Below are 20,053 nucleotides of genomic sequence, written 5' to 3' on the forward strand. Positions count from 1 at the left end.
GAGGTGGACATGAAAAGTTAAATTGCTTTGCTCATTAACGTTTAGTCATCCTCAAACCACATGACTAAGAATGGGTCAGTCTGTATTCTCCTGCCTGTAGTATTTACCATGCTGTACACTAATTGAAAATTGTTTTTGCCTTCATGACAAGGATTCCATGCCAGCAGTAAGCTAATTAGCGCTGAATTTTAGGACATCTGATTTGTGTGAAAAGCACTGCATGAAAGCAAATTAAGTCTCTAATTTACAACTTTTGAATTAATGGTTCAAAGATTTATTTACAACCTGAAAACCGCGCTCTTCAGACATCCACAAAACAAACCTCAAAGAATGAATGATAGAAACATCAAAGCCCTGAAGCCCCCCTCCCCTACACTTCGCACAAGCGGCAACAAATCATCAAACCTCCCCCCACCAACTCGAGGCGGCAGGAGCCCTACCTCACCAAAGAGACCTTGATCAAGAGTCTATCCAAGCTGCAGTCCAGAAGGAAGGCTAATCTCAGGGTTGTAAACTACATACATACTTAATAAATGTACTTTGAATCTTTGAGATAATTAAAATGCATCAGGTCAAAATTAAACCACAATTGGTTTAGGACGTCGTTGAATATGCCCATTAGAAAGCTCCTTCTGAGGTCTCATTGAAACGTGGAATTGTGAAATGGAGGGACAGGGTAGATTCTACAATTTGGTTGTTCTGCTGGGATCTCTAGAGCCAGGGAATGAATTACTTTGAATTACTTTACTTTATTGTCGCCAAACAATTGATACAAGAGCATACAATCATCACAGCGATATTTGATTCTGCGCTTCGCGGAATGTGGGTTTGGAAGTCTGTTTATTCAGAAATTAAATAATGAGATATCTTTACTGGGAGTTGAAATTCTCCCAACTTGTACATCTGTACATTGGGTATTTCACTGGGTATATTCTAAACTGACATCAACAGATTTTTGCTGAATAAGGGAACTGGTGGTTATGAGAGCAGTGACATTACCGAATGGTTCACATAGCCATTCAACGTACTATTGTTTTAATTTCTTGTAAATACACTTTCAAAATGCTTAAGTAAACTTGATGACTATAAACTGGTAATATTTTAAAGAACTGGGAATACTTGAACGAAGAACAGGTTGACTGTTCCTTTGGGGAGAGGGTGGAGAAATTGCAGTGGCTGAGGCGTCTTTTCAAAAGTTTAATATTAAAACTTTGACTCCCTTGTGATTGCAGGCACCTAATCGCAGACGTGCAAGGGCCCATCGACCACCTAATAACCAGATCACAAGTTTCCGGCACTGGATAACTATATTGTTCAGGCGGTTGATGAACAGCGTATGAAGTACACCAGCTTTATTGCTCAAAAACAGACATTTTTTGATAATTTCAATCTTTGCTTTTTCACTTTGGACAACAAAGCTTTCTTTCTTGCGTACATACTGGCATCAAATTGCGGTATTCTGATGAGAGAGACATAAACTCAGTGGCTCTAACAGCACGTCATTTTACCGCACTGGAAGGCATCAACCTTTTCATCGTGACGTTGTCAGAAGGTGGTGGATTAATTTTGAGCACACGCATTGTGTAAAACACAAATGTTTCCTGCAATTATTGGAACCTGAGCCAACAAATATCAAGAACATCCGTACGTTTCCCCCAAAACAATCAAATACAATCCGAATTGTTTTTATAACTCGCCCTTTTTTTTAATGTAACTGAAAATGATCCAGCCTTGAGATGCCTAGAAATGTATTGGTTGTAAGTTATTTTGAACTATTTATTAGACGTAGAGCATCTTGTGTTTATCTGCTTTGTTTCCCCATTCCCTCTTTTCTCCACCATTTTTCTACTGCACCACTTCTGCATTTAGTTACCAGACTGAGCCAGAACGCACTCTGGCTGCAGTTTTTTTATTTTCATAGTGTTTTAATTCTGCTTATTATTTAATTTCTTGTATTTCCATACGTTATGTTGGATGACCCAGTGTAAATGTAGCAAAATGTTAAACAATTCCCTACCCCCTGGCTTTTACCCATCCTTCAACCTGCTAAAACATACTTGTTTTTTTTGCCCTGCATTTTAATTTTATTTTCCTTCCTTGCACTGATGACTTGCCAAATATCTGAGGGGAATTAACATTTTTAACTGTGCAATAATGTTGTACATACCTGCATCCTTGGAAAATATGTTTAAATATGAAGTCGGTTTTTCTTGTATTAAATCTGAAGTTTCGATATAGCTTTGCATTTAATCCTCTGTAGTTTTATTAGCATCGGACACTGGTGTGAACAATACTAGCAAAGGCAGCAAAGTTCAGGGCCTCCAGTACTCATTTGAACTAAGCTTAGCTAAGGCACTGTACAGGGTGGGGAAAATGTATGAATGGACCAAGAACAACTATCAATAATAATATGATTCTAATTTCTGTTTTGGATCAAAAAGCTTCTGTTTTCAGCTACAGATCAGCCACAGAGAAAAAAAATATTTTCATTTCCCACATTCTAAAAATTTTATCCTGCAACAAGAGTAATAATCCAAAAGCAGAAAGTTTGCAGATGCTAAAAAGCTAAAATAGAAACATTTTGGAAACACTCAGAAAATCAGGCAGCATCTGCCAAGAGGGGGAAGAACAAGACTGCTGTCTCTGGTTGACCTTTCATCAGATGTGATACATGCCATTTGCACACACTGCTGTTTAATTAATGACTAAATGCCCCAGCACTTCTGTTTTTTCCCCCTAAGCCCATAAAACATAGGAACAAAGTCAGCCAATTTGGCCCATTGAGTCTGCTTTATCTTTCCATCATGGCTGCTTTATTATCCCTCTCAACTCCATTCGCCTGCCTTATCCCCTTAACCTTTCATGCCCTGACTTACCAGGAATCTATCAACCTCTGCCTTTAAGTATATCCAATGACCTGGCCTTCACAGCTGCCTGTGGCAACACATCCCACAGATTCACTACCCTCTGTCTAAAGAAATTTCTCCTTACCTCTGTTTTAAATGGATGTCCCCCTATTCTGAGGTTATGCCCTCTAGTCCTAGATTCATAATTCTTACCAATCTCATTTGCACTTGTAGGGAGAGACTAGCCAATTCTGCTACCAAAAGAGGTTCCTAGATTCCCATTTGGCTGTATTTTTCATTTATACTCTCCTATTCTCGCAGCAGACAATGCAGTTTCTTTGCGTTAGCCTCACCAACACTTTTTAAACATATCCTGCCCATTCCTCAACCTTTGGTCCTCAACTCATTTGTCTTAATACAAGCCAGTAAGCTTATAGAAGCTTTAAAGCACACGTGCAAGGCAGTCACATCCATTGTGCAGTGTCAGTACTGTTTCTGACCATAACACGGACCCTTCAATCTTCCAGCCTTTTGGAATTCCAACAGCCTCACAGATCAACCTACTTGCATCCTGTCCACAGATTTTCTGACTGCAGTTCCTAATTTCATCTCACTTTAGAAAATATACCTTATTGTCTGCCTGTACTGCACTTTCTCTAACTGTAACATTTAACTGTAACTGTAACTACTGCTATGCATTGGTGCAATGGAATTTTTTATATGGATGGCATACAAAACAAATATAATGTTAAATCAATTTACCAATTTACATACACACACATTGTTCAGAGATCTTAATGTTAAACTTTGATTTAATTTTCTATATTATTGAGCACTTGTTCGATATGTAATTGTGGCAATATTAATTTCCTGTTCCATCTCAATCAGTGGTCCCTATAAACTTGGCTGAACTGCCCTCGTCTTTCGTGGTGGGTGTTGAAGGTCCAGAACCAATCCCTAGACATAGTACTTATTACTTCCGAGCACAGTACTTTCTTTATTTTCAATCAAGCTCTTCTGTTGCAGTCAAACACCAAACCCTTGCTGAGCACCACTACCCATTCTGTGCAGAATCATGTTTACTATTAATGTCTTATATGAGACTTAGTTTCGCTTCTCCAGGAATTGCACTCAGATTTTGGTAAGATAACTTTGTGGACAAGTAGCTGTTCCTAGGTCTTAACCATCACTGGATTACATATGACACATTAGCTATCTAATAGATTTATAGAACAGTACAGCACAGGAACAGGCCCTTTGATCCGCAATGTGGGGCTGAACCAGCTAAAAAGTAAATCGAAAATGAATATCCCCCCCCTTACAAAATGTCCATATCCTTCCATCTTCCTCCCATTCATGTGCCTATCTAAACACCTCTTAAAAGCCTCACTGTATCTGCCTCCACCACCATATCATCTGAAGAAGAGAGGATTTCAGGAAGGACATTTACTTCTGAAAGATGATGAATGTGTTGATAGCTCTAGATCAGGGGTTCCCAACCTGGGGTCTTTCGACCCCCTGGATAATGGTAGGGGTCCATGGCATAAAGAAAAAGGTTAGGATCCCCTGCTCTTGAGTATGTTTTTCTATTCATGGTCAATTGTTCCAAGTGGAATACTGTCATCCACTTATTATTTACTTGAAAGTGGGTTTCAATGTATTTTTGAACAAAACCATTATTCACTAAAAGCTTTAAAGTTAAGTTGGGAACTGAATAATTGTGCACAACTTGTGACCAAATGTACTTTTTTATTGCAGACATCATGTGAGTCTTATTTCTCTGTTTATTTTAAGGTGCATAACCTTTAATATCTTAGATTGTCTATACAAAAACTATTTTAAACTGCAAAGGGAAACAAAAATATGACAGCTTGAAACTGAATTGGGTTAAATTTCATCCGAGTGGGTGGAAAGTACTTTCAGTTCCAAATCAATGTTTTTGAATGCATTACATTATGGTTGTACTAAAGAATGCAATAAGGATTTGAAATATGGATTTACTCCCAAGTATTCAGTGATGCATTTATTATAATAGTGTCTTGTTAAATGTAGATTGTGTACTGTTGCACTTGCACAACCAACAAAGTTGGTATTTTGATAGTTCCCTAGAGGAAAAAGTTCAGAATAAATTTCGATAAGAATAATGCACCTCACTGAGGGTGTATTTAGAGTACTGCAATCTCAAGTTATTGATCTGCTGAATAAATCCCCAGCTATGTGTTGAGTTTTCATGATCACATAGATATCACCCATCAAAAATCAAAACTATAGTTCATTTTGGGTTTATTTTGTCCTAATGACGTGTACTCAGGCTATGTGTACCTTGAGAAACCTGCATAAAAATGTCTCTGGAGTCCTCTTGGAGATAATATTGTCCTGATGAAAGGAAGTGTGTTTCTCCATAAATGTTGCTTGACCTATTACAGATTTTCAGCATTTTATGATTTATGACATCTGGCTTTAATGACTCAGCTCCAATTCAGAAGTAGGCAAGACTTCATTTTTTGATACTGGCCTTAAAACAAAATCCCAAGCTTAGTTGCCCAATTCTTGGTACCTGTAGACAGAAGTTTAGCTTTCTGAATCCATATTCCAAAAAGTCTCATTCACGTCCACCTTGCATAAGAGATTAACCTATTTCCTTCTGTACCTTCTTTTGACGGCAATGTAATTTTATCACAAATATCAGTTCTGTGTCATTTTAAGTCAGAATCTGCCATTTCTATATTGATGCAGAGTCTACAGAGTTGAAATTGAGGTCAGAGTTGCCTATTTGCTCTTGAGAAAACAATCATGGCGTAAAGACCTGGGAATTTGATTGGTTAAAGAGATACAGGGCTGGAGAAGGGGAAGTCTGATACAAGAGAACAGAAGGCCCTGAAAGATAGGGAGGAGCACAAGTGGGAGATGAGAGGTGGGCAAGGAGACAAGGTGAGAGAGGGAAAAGGTGGTGGGGGAGGGGGCATTACCAGAAGTCTGAGAAATCGATGTTCATGTCATCAGGTTGGAGACTACCCAGACGGAATACAAGGTGTTGCTCCTCCAACCTAAGTGTAGCCTCATCATGACAGTGGAGGAAGCCATGGATAGACATACTCGAATGGGAATAGGAAGTGGAATTAAAATGGGTGGCCACACGAAAATTCTGCTTTTTCTGGCAGTAGGTGCTCAGCGAAGCGGTCTCCCAATCTATGTTAGGTCTCACTGACATACAGGAGGCCACACCGAGCGCACCGGACACAGTTTATGACCCCAACTGACTCACGGGTGAAGTGTTGCCTGGAAAGACTGTTTGGGGTCCTGAATGGTAGAGAGGGTGGAGTTATAGGGGCAGGTGTAGCACTTGTTCCACTTGCAAGGATAAGATCAGTGGGGAAGGATAAATGGACAAGAGAATTGAGTAGGGAGCGATCCCTGCGGTAAGTGGAATCGGTGGGGTATGGGGAGGGAAAGATGTGCTTGGTGGTGGGATCCTGTTAGAGATGGCAGAAGTTGCGGAGAATTATGTGCTGGACGTGGAGGCTGGAGGGGTGGTAGGTGAGGGCGAGATGAGCCCTATTTATGGTAGGGTGGCAGGAGGATAGGGTAAACCCAGGCACGCATGAAATGGAAGAGATAGAGTTGAGGGCAGCCTTGATGGTAGAGGAAGGGAAGACCCGTTCTTTGAAGAAGGAAGACATCTTTGTTCTGGAATGAAAAGCCTCAACCTGGCAGTAGATGCAGCAGAGACGTAGGAACGTAAGTTACAGCCTGCAGGAAGAACACAGTTCCATTTGTTGCTCCAGATTCCAGCATCTGCAGTCTTTGTGTCTCCATAAATGCAAGTTATTCTTGGTCAGGGAAGCCTGAACAACTGACACTACTCATTACAAGAACATCACAACAAAACAGTTCTAACTTAACCTATGATTTACCCTCCCAATCAAGGAAAGGGCAACTTGCTTCAATGTTTCTCATCTCCAAATGCCAGTTGGAACTTTGCGGTCAGTAGCAGGGTTTACATATCCAAGCTCAACTGTCAACCGAATGTAGGCTGTAATAATCTTGACAATTTGACTGTTTTATGGAGAACTTCATTGACTGGATAACTTGTGAGAATCTCAAATGAAACTCTATAATAGGTTGGGTGGGGGAGGGGTGGTTGAACCAGTTGCAGATGTCAAAACTTTGGCTTATGGTCTCTGGGCTCGAACAGACATCAATATTCCTCTGGATTTGGCCCATACAACAGTAGAATTTCCACTGCTATCTCCAACACTCCACTGAGGAGGAGAAGCTGGGAGGTGATAGGTGGAAAAGGTAAAAAGCTGAAAAAGAAATCTAATAGATGTGGACTATGGGAGAAAGGGAAGGAAGAGGGACATAAGAGAGTGGTGACAGGCAGGTGAGGAGAAGAGGTAAGAGAGAATGGGGAATGGAAGTAGATGGGGGAGAAGTTACTGGACGCTAGGGAAATCAATATTCATGCTGTCAGATTGGAGGCTACCCAGATGACATAAGGAGGTGTGGCTCCTCCAACTTGAGAGTGGCCTCATTGTGGCTGACATGTAAGAATGGAAAAAGGTAGTGTAATTAAAGTTGTTGAAATCGTGCTCATTGCGGATGGAGCAAAGGTGCTCAACAAAACGGTCCCCCAATCTATGTCGGGCCCACTGATATAGAGGAGACTGTACTGGGAGCACCAGGTAAAGTAGATGACCCTGACAGACCCACAGGTGAAGTATTCACTCATGTGGAAGGACTGTTTGGGGTCCTGAATGGAGGTGAGGGAGGAGGTGCATGGGCAGGGGTAGCATGACTTCCGCTTGTAAGGATAAGTACCAGAAGGGAGATCAGTGGGGAGGGAGCAATCCCTGTGAAAAGCCGTGAGTATGGAGGTGGGGGAAGTAAAGACATGTTTGATGGTAGGATCCCTTTGAAGATGAGAAGATAGAGGCAAAAAAATAAAGAAAGGGGAGAGAAGTGTCATAAATGGATAAGTGAATTTACGGCAGGGTGGAAGTTGGAGACTAAGTTGATTAAATTGACAGGCTCAGCATGGGTGCATGAAGCAGCACCAATGCAGAAAAATGTAGTGCAGGAGGAGTTGGGAGTGTTGGATCATTAATCTTTTCACATAGCCAACGAGAAGGCAGGGATAGCTGGGGTCCATGTCAATGCCCATGGCTGCAGTTTAGCTTTGGAGAAAGTGGGAGAGGCTGAAAGAAATCGTCGTGTGAGGACCAGTTTTGCCAATGGAGGAACGTGTAGAGGTGGAGGGGAACTGGTTAAGTGTTGTCTAGAAAGAAGCAGAGAGTTTTAAGACTGTTTGATGGGGTATAGATGTGTATAGGGACTGGACATCTAGCGTGAAAATGAGATGATCAGGGACCTGGGCAAGTTGAAGAGATAGAGAGCACATGAAGTGTCATGGATGCAGGTGGGAAGAGGGAGTTGAGGTATACGGATACATCAGTGGGACAGGAGCAGGCAGAAACAATGGGGTACCTGGACAGTCAGATTTGTGAATCTTGGGTAGGAGGTAGAAAGTAGCAGTGTGGGGTAAGGGAACTATGAGGTTGATGGCTGTGAATTGGAGATCTTAAGAGTTGATGAGGTTGGTGATGGTGTGGGATGCAATGGCTTGATTGTCCTGTGTGGGGTTCTCTTCAAGGAGTAAGTAAGAGGAGGTATCTGAGAGCTGCTGCCTGGCCTCAGCAAGACAGAGGTCAAACCACCAGACTATAGGAGCACCCTCCTTATCTGCAGGTATGATGGTGAGGTTAGGATTAGTGTGGAGAGAGTGGAGTGCAGTGCATTCAAAGAGACATCAGCAGTTTCAACTTCAACACTCCTCTCTCCTACTTGAACCTTACCCCCCACCTCCATTCAGATCCCCAAACAGTTCTTCCAGGTGAGACAACACTTCACCTGTGAGTCTGTCAGGGTCACGTACTGTACCTGTGTGCTGCCAGTTCAGTGAGACCCGATATAGATTGGGGAACTGCCTTGTCAAACACCTTCACTCCATCCACAACAAGCAGGATTTCCCAATGACCAACCAATTTTAATTCTAATCCCTGTTTCCACTCTGGACATGTCATAGAACAAATAGGCCCTTCAACCCATCTAGTCATCCATGGCCTCTTCTACTGCCACAATGAGGCCACTCTCAGGTTGGAGGAGCAACACCTCCTATTCCATCTGGTTAGCTTCCCACCTGATAGCATCAACATCGATTTCTCTAACTTCTGGCAATTGCTCCTCCCTTCCCTTCTCTCTTCTTCCTTTCCCCATTGTCTGTCTATCTTCTTACCTCTTCTCCTATCATCTCCCTCTGATACCCCACCATGGTCCACTCTCCTCTCCTATCAGATTTCTTCTTCTCTAGTCCTTTACCTTTTCCACCCATCACCTCTCAGCTTCTCACTTCAGCCCCCCTCCTCTACCCACCTACCTCGCCCCTCACAGAGTAACACACACAAAATACTGGAGGAACTCAAGCAGGTCATGCAGCATCTATGGAAAGGAACAACGAGTAGACTACAATGCCAAGACTCTTCATCAGGTCCTTGCCTGTCTTCACCTATCACTTTCTAGCTTATACTCCTTCCCTTCCCCCCATTCTTATTTTGGCTTGTGCCCCCCTTCCTTTGCAATCTATTAAAGGGTTTTGGCCCAAAACATCAACTCTTTGTTCATTTCTATGGATGCTGCCTGGCTTGCTGAGTTCCTCCAACATTTTGTATGTATTCCTGAATTCTGAACATTATCTTTATTTTCAACGTACATCTCTACCTCTGCACGTCATCATTAGTTTTAAAGCTGAGGAAGTACTGAGTAAGGTTACCAATACAGTATAGTGGAAGCATAGAGAGAGTTATTTGCTGGTGTAACTTTAGGTTAGACATTAGTGGGTGGGAACGCTCAGCTCTCTTAGAAACTTTAATTTTCTGTGCGAAGATAGTGACAGGATCCCACGGGTTCTACATGTAGAAAAGCTCCACAATTAAGAGGAGAAATCAAGTGAATGGAGCCGAGAATGCTGCAACCTCCATAAAGTCTGCAAGTTCTTTGGTATTACATTTGGTAGTTCATAAAGTTCGTCTTTTTGTCTATTGTGCATTCTCACAAACATGTTAGCAGGCAAATAAAAAGTTAGAATTCAAGTTTTTTTTTGTTACATTTTAGGGACATGTCATCACTAGTAAGGCTAACATTTATTGCCAAACTGATTTCTCTTGAGAAAGTATTCTCTTGAGACACTATTTAAAAGCTGTTGGCTTTAAGCATGCTGTCGCGTCTAACGGTCGCACAAATGTGCGCGGCTGATGATAGAGCCTGTTTAGCAACAGTCTCCTGTCCCAATTAAGCAGCATGGTGTCCCAAATAAATGAAGGAAATCCGGAAAGTTTCTTGATTGGTTTTTGTACTTTAAGATGTGTTCCAAATAAGTGGCTGCCCCAGTTAACCAATGGTCCAGTTAACCAGAATTCTACCGTATTTGTTGTTCAAAACTGATAAAAGCTTCACTATAAGAATTACTAATAGTTTTTAAATGCAACTTTTAAGACTTCTGAAAATGGTCCCAGCCAAAATTTTGGATAATGATTTTGAAATTGTTATTGCTCTTCACTTCCAGTAATAATGAATAGAATCAAATAGATAATGTTAGGTGCTTTGAGAGGGTATAGTTTCCTGATTAGTCAGGACATCAAAGGATATGGCAAGCAGGCAGGTGTATGGGGTTGATTGGGATCCAGGATCAGCCATGATGGAATGGTGGAGCAGACTCGATAGGCTGAATGGTCTAATTCTGCTCCTATATCTTATGCTCCAGCGGTGTCCCAGATAATGCAAAGCCTTTAACACAAAGGCAAGTCCCAACTTGGTCAAGTCTTCATCGGACATTAATACCAAGCAAATATCTCAAACCAACAGTGTTGTCTGCTTGTTGTTACTAAATTTTTGTAGTTTTCCTGCATAAGTACATTACGTAGATGGAAATGCTGGCCAGAATTTCATCTATTTTCTGTTTGGATGTGTTCCTCAAAGTCCAATGATTTAGATATGCGTAATCCACTGTGAGATAGCATGGTGGAAAGTGTGCTGACTGGCTGCATTACGGCCTGATACGGGAACACCAATGCCTTCGAGTGGAAAATCCTACAAAAGGTAAAGGATTTGGCCCAGTATATAACCCTCCCAACCATTGAGACGTTACGGTAGAAAAGCATTTAAGGACTCTTCTATCTCGTTACTTCATGTTTGTAATTTATTGCTATTTATTATCTGTACTTGCACAGTTAGTTTGCAGTTTACAGTTCCTGATGTTTACAGTTACTGTTATATAGATTTGCTTAGTATGCGCACAGAAAAAGAATCTTGGGGTTATATCCAGATATCTCTTAAAACATTGAAATCAAAATTGCGTCCGTCATTTGCACTGGCAGCTCATTCCACACTCTCACCACCCTCTGAGTGAAGAGGTTTCCTCTCATGTTCCCCTTAAATATTTCACCCTTCACCCTTAACCTATAACCTCCAGTTTCACCCAGCCTCAGTGGAAAAAGCCTGCTTGCATGTATCCTATCTATACCTCTCATAACTTTGTATACCTCTATTCAAATCTCCCCTCAATCTTCTACATTCTAGGGGATAAAGTTTAATTTATTCAACCTTTCCTTATAACTTAGGCCCTCCAGTGCCGGCAGGATAACGCAGGAACTGGATACTGATTGTGGATGATCAGCCATGATCACAGTGAATGGTGGTGCTGGCTCGAAGGGCTGAATGGCCTACTCCTGCACCTATTGTCTATTGGCAACATCCTTGTAACTTTTCTCTGTACTCTTTCAATATTATTCATATCCTTCCTGCAGGTAGGTGACCAAAACTGCACACAATACTACAAATTAGTCCTCAGCAACGTCTTTGGCTGTTTCTAATTTCTAACAATAGCTTCTATGGAAGAGGAGCAGGGTGAACCTTTATTTTTGCTTTAAACTTTGAGCTACTGTAGTAATTTAAGTTGTTGCTAACTCAGGATTTCCTAGTCATCATCCTTAAAATCTCATAGCTTGAATCGCTTTGGGCAAGCTGTCAACACAAGGACAATGATGATCCAGTGTGGTCCACCACCAACTCTGAACCAAACCACCAGTGTCAAATCCAATATTTTCTACTCGATTTCATTATTAGTTCCTGTTATTTAGTTTTGCAATACATTCTAACAATAGGCTTGACATTTGAAATTGCTACATAAATTAGTGGAGTTTCATGTAATAATTAGTCTTCTCTACTCACATGCTTGGTGGAAGCTAATATTTATAATTCATCTGCACCCCAGTTAAGATCTTGACATCTTCAAGTACCTAGGTAAGATACTATGTTCCACCTGGTGTCTCACAAGTGCTTTGGAGATATTTAGTACAACTCAATAGTGGCAGAGTGGTGCAGCTGCCTCACAGTTCCATTCACTTGGGTTCAATCCTTACCTCTGTTTATGAATGAGGAATTTGGGTACTCTTGTAACCCCATGAATTTTGCCCATGTGCTCTGCTGTTGCCCCACATGCTAAAAACATATTGGTTGGTAGGTTAATTGGCAAATACTAGGACATGTTGAATATCCCTTATCTGAAATTCCAAAATCAGTAAACCTCCAAAATTCAAAATGTCGTTGAGCGCTGATGTGACACCACAAATTGAAAATTCCTGGGAAGGTTCCCAGGCGACGTGCAGGTCTCTGTGCATCACAGAAAGTTCTCAGAAGTGACCTCACATACATAATGAAGAGAAGTTAATGAAAAATAGAAAAACTCTGCAAAATTGAAAAATAGAAAAAAAGATTGAAAATAAATTTTAAAAATCTGAAAAAAAATCCAAAAACTGAAATATTTCTGGGCTCAAGCATTCTGGAAAAGGGGTACTTAACCTGTATAAGCAAATATAAGTGCGCATGTGTGGGTGTGTGTATGTGGGTGTGTGTGTGGGTGGATGTGGGGGTGGGTGTGTAGGTGTGAGGATGGGTGGGTGGGTGTGTGTATGTGTGTGGGGGTGGGTGTTTGTGTGTGGGGGTTGGGGGTGGGTGTGGGGGTGGGTGGGTATGAGTGTGGGTGTGTGTGTAAGTGGGTGTGGGGGTGGGTGGGTGTGTGTGTAAGTGGGTGTGGGGGTGGGTGGGTGTGTGTGTATGTGGGTGTGGGGGTGGGTGGGTGTGTATGTGGGGGTGTGGGGGTGGGTGTGTATGTGGGTGTGGGGGTGGGTGTGTATGTGGGTGTGGGGGTGGGTGGGTGGGTGTGTGTGTACGTGGGTGTGGGGGTGGGTGGGTGGGTGTGTGTGTATGTGGGTGTGGGGGTGGGTGGGTGGGTGTGTGTGTACGTGGGTGTGGGGGTGGGTGGGTGGGTGTGTGTGTACGTGGGTGTGGGGGTGGGTGGGTGGGTGTGTGTGTACGTGGGTGTGGGGGTGGGTGGGTGGGTGTGTGTGTACGTGGGTGTGGGGGTGGGTGGGTGGGTGTGTGTGTACGTGGGTGTGGGGGTGGGTGGGTGGGTGTGTGTGTACGTGGGTGTGGGGGTGGGTGGGTGGGTGTGTGTGTACGTGGGTGTGGGGGTGGGTGGGTGGGTGTGTGTGTACGTGGGTGTGGGGGTGGGTGAGTGGGTGTGTGTGTACGTGGGTGTGGGGGTGGGTGGGTGGGTGTGTGTGTACGTGGGTGTGGGGGTGGGTGGGTGGGTGTGTGTGTACGTGGGTGTGGGGGTGGGTGTGTGTGTATGTGGGGGTGGGTGTGTGTGTACGTGGGTGGGGGGGTGGGTGTGTGTGTACGTGGGTGTGGGGGTGGGTGGGTGGGTGGGTGTGTATGTGGGTGTGGGGGTGGGTGGGTGGGTGGGTGTGTATGTGGGTGTGGGTGTGGGGGTGGGTGTGTATGTGGGTGTGGGGGTGGGTGGGGGGGTGGGTGTGTATGTGGGTGTGGGGGTGGGTGGGTGTGTATGTGGGTGTGGGGGTGGGTGGGTGGGTGGGTGGGTGGGTGTGTATGTGGGTGTGGGGGTGGGTGGGTGTGTATGTGGGTGTGGGGGTGGGTGGGTGGGTGGGTGTGTATGTGGGTGTGGGGGTGGGTGGGTGGGTGGGTGTGTATGTGGGTGTGGGGGTGGGTGGGTGGGTGGGTGTGTATGTGGGTGTGGGGGTGGGTGGGTGGGTGGGTGTGTATGTGGGTGTGGGGGTGGGTGGGTGTGTGTGTATGTGGGTGTGGGGATGGGTGTGTGTGTGGGGGGTGGGGGGTGTGTATGTGGGTGTGGGGGTGGGTGGGTGTGTGTGTATGTGGGTGTGGGGGTGGGTGGGTGTGTGTGTATGTGGGTGTGTGGGTGGGTGGGTGTGGGGGTGTGTGTGGGTGGGTGTATGTGGGTGTGTGTGTGCGCACAGTTGATTGCCATGTGGAAGAGAATAGGTTGTAGCAAAATAAGTGGAGGTATTGAATTTTGATCTCTTCCCTCAAATTTCATTTTGAAGCACAGCTGTCCCAAGGAGAACATTTGAAATGGGAAAGATTGAAATAATTAAATCTTTTTAGCCTAAGTAGCTGTAGAATGAGAGAATGAAGTGTACAGAATCACTAAAGGTACGAGTAAGGTGTATGCCTGCTGATACTTCAAAATTAATCCAGCAGTGAGGAGGACCCGGGGTCATAGGTGGAGACTAGTTAAAGGGAGATTTCAGACTAACATCAGGAAGCATTTCTTTACACAGCGAGTTGTGGACACATGGAACTAACTATCTAGTTGTGCAGTTGACAGTAGTACCTTAGAGACTTTCAAATCTAAACTCAATAGTTATTTCAACACACTATGTGAATAGGAATTTGGCAAAGTTTGTTGAGCCCAATGGCCTGTTCTTGTCAAAAACTTTCTAATGTTTTAATGTTCTCTGAGAGTCAGCATAGACTAGATGGGCTAAAAGACCACATGGAGTGAGAAGCATAAGATAACATTGAAAGTTCCTTGCTTCTGTATTCTGCCAAGGACCCCAATATTCTTCATCATAATATTCTTATGAATAGTTCTAGAAGAAAGACTATACAACACAGACAGAATGGTATGACTCTCGAGGCACAAGACTAAAAGTTTAATATTGAGCGAATAATTACAACAAAGAACAGAGGGGATGAAAGGAAATTGTGCTCAAATTTTTTAAAAAGCATTCATTACAGCCCAGTCAGAGCAAATTTTGGGCAGCCAGATGACAGAAGTAATAGAGTCTGCATCAGACAGCCCAATCCTGTCAGGGCAGTTTACATGTTTTCCCTATGATACCTGGGTTTCCCAAGTTGCTCCGCTTTCCTCCCACATTCCAAACACTGGCAGGTTGGTAGGTTAATTTAGCCACTAGAAATTATCTATAGTGTATATGTGAGTGTAGAATCTAGCAGAGAGGTAATGGAAATGGGAGGAAAATAATCCACAGGTAAAGTTACGCAGTGAGGCAAAATGGCCTTCTATATTGTAAGGAAAAATTGAATTTCTAAGCAGCACAGTTTAGGGAGGATAACAAGGCCTTAGAGAAAATACAAATGTGCAAGATACTAGAGTGGTATCAGAACAAGAAGTGGAGAGACTGGTTATTCCCCTTGGAGCAGCTGTGCTTAGGAAAACATTTGAAATGGGAGCTCAAAATCAAAAGGGTATGAGAATAAATATTATATTAGGAAATGCTTAATCTGATGGATGAAGTAAACACAGTCAACTGTACTTCTTCCTATAGATGTTGCCTGGCCTGCTGCATTCCACCAGCATTTTGTGTGTGTCTTGATCATCCCAAACTCTTTTGCCATAACTTGGTGTCTATTAAAATGTTTCAATAGAATATAGGTGCAAGAGTAGGTCATTCGGCCCTTCGAGCCAGCACCGCCATTCACTGTGATCATGGCTGATCATCCATAATCAGTACCCTGTTCCTGCCTTCTCCCCATATCCCTTGACTCCACTATCTTTAAGAGCTCTATCTAACTCTTTCTTGAAAGCATCCAGAGAATTGGCCTCCATTGTCCTCTGCGGCAGACCATTCCACAGATCCACAACTCTGTGTGGAAAAAGTTTTTTCTCAACTCCATTCTAAAAGGCCTACCCCTTATTCTTAAACTGTGGCCTCTGGTTCTGGACTCCCCCAACATCAGGAACATGTTTCCTGCCTCTATCGTGTCCAATCCCTTAATAATCTTCTATGTTTCAATCAGATCTCCTCTCATCCTTCTAAATTCCAGTGTATACAAGCCCAGTCACTCCAATCTTTCAACATATGACAGTCCTGCCATCCCGGGAATTACCCCCGTGAACCTACGCTGCACTCCCTCAATAGCAAAAATGTCCTTCCTCAAATTTGGAGACCAAAACTGCACACAATACTCCAGGTGTGATCTCACCAGGGCTCTGTACAATTGCAGAAGGACCTCTTTGCTCCTATACTCAATTCCCCTTGTTATGAAGGCCAACATGCCATCAGTTTTCTTCACTGCCTGTTGTACCTGCATGCTTACTTTCAGTGACTGATGAACAAGGACGCCTAGATCTCGTTGTACTTCCCCTTTTCCTAACAACACCATTCAGATAGTAATCTGCCTTCCTGTTCTTGCCACCAAAGTGGATAACCTCACATTTATCCACATTAAACTGCATCTGCCATGCATCTGCCCACTCACCCAACCTGTCCAAGTCACCCTGCATTCTCATAACATCCTCCTCACATTTCACACTGCCACCCAGCTTTGTGTCATCTGCAAATGTGCTAATGTTACTTTTAATCCCTACACCTAAATCATTAATGTATATTGTAAATAGCTGCAGTCCCAGCACCAAGCCTTGCGGTACCCCACTAGTCACTGCCTGCCATTCTAAAAGGGACCCGTTAATCCCTACTCTTTGTTTCCTGTGTGCCAACCAATTTTCTATCCATGTCGGTACTGTACCCCCAATACCATGTGCTCTAATTTTGCCCACTAATCTCCTATGTGGAACCTTATCAAAGGCTTTCTGAAAGTCCAGGTACACTACATCCACTGCCTCTCCCTTGTCCATTTTCACAGTTACATCCTCAAAAAATTCCAGAAGAATTTCCCCTTCGTAAATCCATGCTGACTCGGACCGATCCTGTTACTGTTATCCAAATGTGCTGCTATTTCATCTTTTATAATTGACTCCAGCATCTTCCCCACCACTGGTGTCAGGCTAACTGGTCTATAATTCCCTGCTTTCTCTCTCCCTCCTTTCTTAGCTACCCTCCAATCTGCAGGAACTGATCCTGAATCTATAGAACATTGGAAAATGATTACCAATGCATCCACGATCTCTAGAGCCACCTCCTTAAGTACCCTGGGATGCAGACCATCAGGCCCTGGGGATTTATTAGCCTTCAGTCCCATCAGTCTACCCAACACCATTTTCTGCCTAATGTGAATTTCCTTCAGTTCCTCCATTACCCTAGGTCCTCTGGCCACTATTACATCTGGGAGATTGTTTGTGTCTTCCCTAGTGAAGACAGATCCCGGCTGCCTCCCTGATCCCAGGGAATGCTGCTTGCGTAAACAGGGTGGCTGGAGCAGGCAATACATAACGTGAACGCAGCCTTACAATAAGTAAGGAGTCATCCTACAGCATAAAGAGGAAGAGGAAGATTTGCCACGAAATTGGACCTTTTTTTTCCAGGTTTCTTTTAATGTGCACTTTAATGTGTAGTCTTTCATTGATTCTGTTATGGTTATTATTCTATAGATCTATTAAGTGTGGGCACGTGGCCAAGTGGTTAAGGCATTGGACTAGCGATCTGAAGGTTGTGAGTGTGTTGTGTCCTTGAGCAAGGCACTTAACCACACAATGCTCTGCGATGACACTGGTGCCAAGCTGTATTGGCCCTTGCCCTTCCCTTGGACAACATTGGTGTCGTGGAGAGGGGAGACTTGCAGCATGGGCAACTGCTGGTCTTCCATACAACTTTGCCCAGGCCCAGGATGCCTTTATTATTTATTGAGTATGCACACAAGAAAATGAATCAGGGTTGTATATGGTGAAATATATGTACTTTTATAATAAATTTACTTGGAACTTTGAGCATAAAAGCAATTTCCACTGGTTTGATCATGCTGGTGATCCTTTCCAGGATAAGTAGAATCCATTGAGAAACTGGCTGGGGGCTTCTGCACTGAAACCCACTTAGAGCAAGTGATGTTTTCCCAGCACCTTTTGTACAGATAACACTGTCATCACCAGCACAATAGCCCTCCATGATTATCAGAATTAACTGGTGCATTAAAGTACCAGCTACAACTTTCATTTAATGAAATGCACAGAAAATAAAAACAAGGAGCAAATCTGCAGCAGATCAGCAAAGAGACATGAACTAAAGGATGCCATTATGTGATACTAACTTAATATCTTCTGGACTTGCTTCACACATGATCAGAAACATTACTACCTGTTCCCTTCAGGGGTTCCAAACTTTTTTTTCATACCATTAAGCAAGAGGTCCACGGAGCCCAGGTTGGAAATCCCCAGATGGTCTATGATATCTGTATTATGCTCCTTAGTCCAAGGTGCCACAATGTCCGTCGGGCTCAAACTCTCAATCTACCCCATCACGGTCCTTGCACTTTGTCTACCTGCACAGCACCTTTTCCCGGAACTGTAGCACTGCATTCTGCATATTACATAGAAACATAGAAACCTATAGCACACTACAGGCCCTTCGGCCCACAATGTAGTGCCTACTTTATGTCACCTACTCTAGAAACTGCCTAGAATTACCCTACCACATAGCCTTCTATTTTTCTAAGCAACATGTACCTATCTAAGAGTCTATTGTATCTGCCTCCACCACTATCGCCAGCAGTGCATTCCATGCACTCATCACTCTCTGTATGAAAAACTTACTTCTGACATCCCCTTGGTACCCATTTCCAAGCACCTTAAAACTATGCCCCCTTGTGTTAGCCATTTCAGCCCTGGGGAAAAGCCTCTGGCTATCCACAAGATCAATGCCTCAAATTGTTTTGTTTTTATTACCTTGATGTACTTAGTACGTGATGGCATGATCTTCCTGGGTGACATGCAAATAAAAGCTTAACATTGTATTTCAGTATACATGTCAATAATACAAACCAACCCAGATGACTGATCAGTCTGTGCCTGACAATGGTGTGGGATCACTCACGGTCCACTGGCACTACATTGCATGCAAACACTGGAAATTACTCTTTGACACCCTCCTCCAAGAACGGTAATAGTGATAAACCTGGGAATTATACATCAGTGAACCTTATGTCAATGGTGGGAAAACTAGAGAAAGGACTTATGGAGAAGCATAGTCTATTATGGATAGTCAACATGGCTTTGAAAGGAGTAGGCCATGCTTCAAAAGCATGTTTGAATTCTTTCAGGAAGCAACAAAGCACATTGATGCAGGTAGAGTGGTGAATATAGTAAATGGATTTTAGTAAGGCGCTTAACATGGTTCCCCACAGTAGGATCATTCAGAATGTCAGGAGGCCTGGGATCCACGGATACTTGGCTGTGTGGATTCAGAATTGGCTTGCCCACAGAAGGCAGAGGCAAGTAGTAGATGGAGAGCATTCCAAATGGAGGATGGTGACCAGTGGTGTTCCACAGGAATATGTTCTGTGACCCCTCCTCTTTGTGATTTTTATAAATGACTTAGATGAGGAAGTAGAAAGGTGGGCTTGTTGTGGGACTATTGTGGATAGTGCAGAAGACTGTCACATGTTACAACAGAACATTGATAGCTGCAGAGCTGGGCTGAGAAGTGGCAGATGGAGTACAACCCTGAAAAGAGTGAAATTATTCACTTTGGAAGGATAAACTTGAAGACAGAATACAGGATTAAAAGCAGGATTCTTAACAGTATGGAGGAACAGAGAGATCTTAGAGTTCACGTCAAGAGATCATTCAAGGTTACAGCACAAGTAGATAGGCTGGTTAAGGAGTACAGTATTTTGGTCTTCATTAGTTGGGAACTTAAGAGCCATGAGGCAACGTTCCAGCTCTATAAAACTCTGGTTCGATCACGCTTGGAGTATTGTGTTCAGTTCTGCTCATTATCAGAAAGATATGGAAGCTTTAGAGAGGGTGCAGAGGAGATTTGCCAGGATGATGGCTAGATTAGAAAGCAGATCATATGAAGATAGGTTGAGTGAGCTAGAGTTTTTTTCTTTGGAGAAAAGGAGGATGAGAAAAAAAG

General features: G+C 43.2%; 1 protein-coding gene across 1 annotated transcript in view; it reads left to right on the plus strand.

Moving 5' to 3' along the window:
* bcl2l11 (BCL2 like 11) overlaps positions 1 to 2,237 on the plus strand; it is a 47,088-nt gene extending 44,851 nt beyond the window's left edge. Inside the window, exon 4 of the mRNA XM_072246912.1 lies at positions 1,233 to 2,237. Within this exon, the coding sequence (XP_072103013.1) occupies positions 1,233 to 1,340 (108 nt within the window). The 3' untranslated portion in view covers positions 1,341 to 2,237. The remainder of the gene's footprint in view (positions 1 to 1,232) is intronic.
* The last annotated feature ends 17,816 nt before the right edge of the window (positions 2,238 to 20,053 follow it).

This window comes from Mobula birostris, chromosome 2 (genome assembly GCF_030028105.1).
Source record: "Mobula birostris isolate sMobBir1 chromosome 2, sMobBir1.hap1, whole genome shotgun sequence".
Lineage (NCBI taxonomy): Eukaryota > Metazoa > Chordata > Chondrichthyes > Myliobatiformes > Myliobatidae > Mobula > Mobula birostris.